The following is a 4348-nucleotide window of genomic DNA, read 5'->3' as shown; positions in this document are numbered from 1 at the left end:
GGCTGAAGGAGGTAAGGGGCAGCTAGGGTTTCATTTGGGATAAAGGGAAAATTATGTGTTAATTAAGATTAGGGTTTTGTGTGTTTGATTTTAGGATTAGGGTTCAATTTGGGGCAAATGTAAAATTAGGGATTTTTGGACAATTTGAAATTTTGTTAAATTTTAATAAAATTAAGAGATATTATATTAAATTAAATATAAAATATCCATCTTGAAAATACCTTTCAATTACAAATTTATAAATTAGTTTCGATTAAATGCTAATTAAATAAAAATTGGAGACAAATAAATTAATTCTCCTTCATTTATAAAATAAAGTTAAAAATATAAATATTTAAAATTAAGGCATATAAAATATTCCCTATTTTTCAATTATAAGAACTCTAAATCAAAAATAAGAGTTTACTCAACTTTTATATAAAAATCTCCGAAATACAGTCTTAAAAAAATATAATGCATCGTAAATGATTAATTAATAACTTTTAAAAAGTTAGAGGTCTTACATCAACTATCATTATTTTTAAAGTATATATTATTAGATAAGAAATATTTAGTAAAAAAAAATAAAAAAATAATTAAAATATATCTTATTTAATATTTATTAATTATTATTTATGAAGTATAAATAATTTTTTGTTTTGTCATGTCTGTATATTGGATACATTTTGGATATAATATTGATTAACATTCGTACGATATACGTGTCTTTTTATCCAACTGTATCTTATTAAAAAAATAAAAATCTCTTTTCTCTTTAACACACTTAAATACCATTACATATCAACATATACAACCATGCATATTCTTAACATGTATTCTTAAAATAAGTTTAGAAATATTATATATTATTAATTATTAAAACAAAAAATATTTTAAATATTTTATATAATTAAAAAATAATATTACAAATAATTAAAAAATTAATTTATATTTTAATATCAATAAAATACTAAAATATCATTATAATTTATTAAAAAAATATTTTATATTTTATATATATACTGTGTCTCTGTGTCTTATAAAAATTTTAAATTTGTGTATCCGCGTGTTCTGTGTCGTGTCCCATATTCGTGTCAGTATTTAATTCGTACATCATAGATTATTGTTAGAATCAATAAATATTAAATAAGATAAATTTAATTTTATTTATCTATATAGTATAAATATTATCATTATTAAATATATTTAAAAAATATGTAAATTTTTTTATTTTAAGATTTTGCTGTTCAACGTCTCAGAAAATGAGACGAGGGGAATATATTCTTTTCAATTTTTTTATTTAGAAATATAAAGTGTAATTTTTAATTTTTTAATATATTTTTATAATTTTTAATTTTATAAAAATAAGACGAGAGAAATATATTCTTTTTAATTTTTTTATTTAAGAGTATAAAATGTGATTTTTAATTTTTTAGTATGTTATTATAATTTTTAATTTTAATTATAAAATATATGATAAAAAGTTATATTTTATTCCTTAAAATAAGAAAAAAATTGAAAAAATATAATCTAAAAATGAATTTAATTTGTGATCTGATAATTTAAAATTTAATTTTAATATACTGTTAGTATAAAATAATTTTATACATATATTTAATTATATAATATTATATTAATAAAAATAATTATTTTTTATATTAATTATATAAATAATAATAAAAAACGAATATAATTATATAATTTTATAAAATGTTCCAAAGTGTATCAAAATCAAATTTCTGGCAATTTATTAGATGTGAAAGAGAAACTGTGAGCTTTGTCTCCCCACGTTATCCTCGTGCTATTCGGTAATCAACGCAAACGATAAGTGGGAACCTTATCTTTGAATAATGGATGTAACTAATGAGTACTTTTCAGACACATAAATGCAACTATTAAAGTTATTAATCAGAAAAATTTTATAAAAATATGTAAAATTTAATTTTTCAATATATTTATTAAAATAAAATTTAAAATTTTTATTAATAATAATTTTAACATATACTCTTTGACTATATATTAGTTAGATCTCTATTATAGTAATTTGATTAAAAAAAAAATAGCCAATGAATAATAACTCAAATGGCATAATTTTTTCATACTCAATTAAGAGATTGCGGGTTCGAATCTTCTATCTTTAGTAAAAAAAAAAAAATTTGATTAAAAAAATAGAGTAGGTAGCAGAACATTAGATTTAGCACATGTTTGTTTTGGATAGATAATGTGTATTAGTATTTTAGTGCACAACGATTATATATATGGCTATAATTTTCTATATATAGCCGTTGGTTGTTGGTCTTTATAGATATTCACATGTGGGTCCAAACTCCAATGGATAATCATATTTATCTATGTTCACGGAAACATTTTTCCAATTCTCCAGCAAGTGGTCTAATATAAAACTAACAAATAACAAAACACATTTACTGTGATGAAGATATTAAAAATATTTTTTTATAAAATTTTTTATTTAAAATATAATTTATTTATTTAGTTACATTTTACTTAAAAATAATATTACTATAATATATTAAAATCGAATCTTATAATTTACTATTTAATTATTAAAATAAAATATCTTTACATAAAAACAATTAAAGAATTTTTACTAAAGTATCTACTCAAAACAAAAATACTTAAAAAAGAATAAAAACCAATTTAAAGTAGTTTAATTTTTTTAGGTTGTGTTAATCAATTGCCATTAAATAAATAATTTTAAATATAATAAAATATAATTCTAAATATTATATATATAAAATTACAAATATTAAATTATATAAAATAATTTTATATTATTATCAATATACATATACAGTTATTTTATACCAAATTATTAGTTAAAATTTGTTAGATAATTTAACCTATTTTACTAATTTATAAAGTATTTGACAGATTTGATTCTTGACTTATAAATATACGGAGAGTAGCACTAATCTTAGCACCAAAACCAAACTTTCTTTTGTACCAAAATAATATCACCATGGCTTCTCCCCACCTTCTCTCTCTCCTTTCCGCCATAACCATCTTCCTCACACTCCTCTCCAGGGCACACTCACAAGACAACTTCACCGAGTTCACCTTCTCCAAATTCGACTCCACGAACATTAAAAGCCTCATCTTCCAGGGCGATGCAAAGCTCTCATCAAACTACATCCAACTCACCAAAACAAACCCCACCAACGGCAACCCTCTCAAGAACAGCGTCGGAAGAGTCATCCACTCCTCCCTCATTCATCTCTGGAACAGCAAACAAACCCCTCCTCAATTCTCCACCATCGAAACCACCTTCAAGATCCGCCTCACTTCCCCCACAAGGGAGATCGCCGGCGACGGCCTCACCTTCTTCATTGCCCCCGCCAGCATCTCCAAGACCCCCATTCCCAACGACTCCGACGGCGGTTACTTCGGCCTTTTCGGCAACAACACCTTGCCTTCCACCGTTGACTATCCAAACAGTCCTAACCCCATCATCTTCGTGGAGTTTGATAACTACGTCGATGGAAGGTGGGACCCTACTTACAAGCACATCGGAATCAACGTCAACACCACTAGATCTAGGGCTGCGATTCCATGGGATAGAAAAAATGGTGAGATCCTCACTGTAAAAGTTGAGTACAATCCTTTCAACAAGTTACTCTATGTTACTTCTTCTTACGGAAGTGACATCCCTTATGAGGTGTCTTCTTCCGTGGAATTAAACGGCCTGCCGGAGTATGTGAAAGTAGGGTTCTCCGCCTCCACCGGCGACAGCGCCGTCGAGAACCACGACCTCATCTCGTGGAGCTTCAGTTCTTGGTTGCACAATGTCTCTGCCTTGACCACCACTGCCCAACTCAACCAACCTCTACAAGCTCCAGAGGCTACACATGCTTCACTTTTCTCAGCTTGAGAGATATCACCCACTTTAGTTTTTATTTTCTTTTCCAGGACAAAATGTCAGAATTTAACGGTTGGATTTGAGCGATGGGGAGTGAGTTGTACCTTTTTGTTCGATCCAATGGCTATCCTAGTTTCTTAGAAGGGAAAAGAATTTCTGACGATATTTTCTTTCTTGCATTATTGCTTTTTTTTTTGGATGTAGCTCGCGTGGGTCATGTGAAAAATGAATAAAGTGTTGTCAGTGGTTGATGTATATGTTCATTCCGCTTTGATTTTCACTTCACCTACCCTCCTCTGATCTGTTCTCCATCTTGAAGTTTAAATTGTCCCTTGCAAATAAGTACGCAAAGAATGAACACAAAAAATCATTTTTAATTAGGGTTTAATTATTTTATTAATATTTTATAATTTTATTAAATTTTTAATTAATTTATAATTAAGTTTTTAATTTTTTAATTGAATTTGATAAGGAAAAAAGAAAGATAAACAA

General features: G+C 26.4%; 1 protein-coding gene across 1 annotated transcript; it reads left to right on the top strand.

Moving 5' to 3' along the window:
• Positions 1 to 2887: 2887 nt before the first annotated feature.
• LOC112775225 (agglutinin-2) lies at positions 2888 to 4111 on the top strand. Its single transcript, XM_025818719.3, has one exon. It carries the CDS (start codon positions 2960 to 2962, stop codon positions 3866 to 3868), a length of 909 nt encoding a protein of 302 aa, XP_025674504.1. The 5' UTR covers positions 2888 to 2959; the 3' UTR covers positions 3869 to 4111.
• Positions 4112 to 4348: the final 237 nt, after the last annotated feature.

Source organism: Arachis hypogaea, chromosome 19 (genome assembly GCF_003086295.3).
Source record: "Arachis hypogaea cultivar Tifrunner chromosome 19, arahy.Tifrunner.gnm2.J5K5, whole genome shotgun sequence".
NCBI lineage: Eukaryota > Viridiplantae > Streptophyta > Magnoliopsida > Fabales > Fabaceae > Arachis > Arachis hypogaea.
This window is presented reverse-complemented; position numbering and strand designations above follow the sequence as displayed.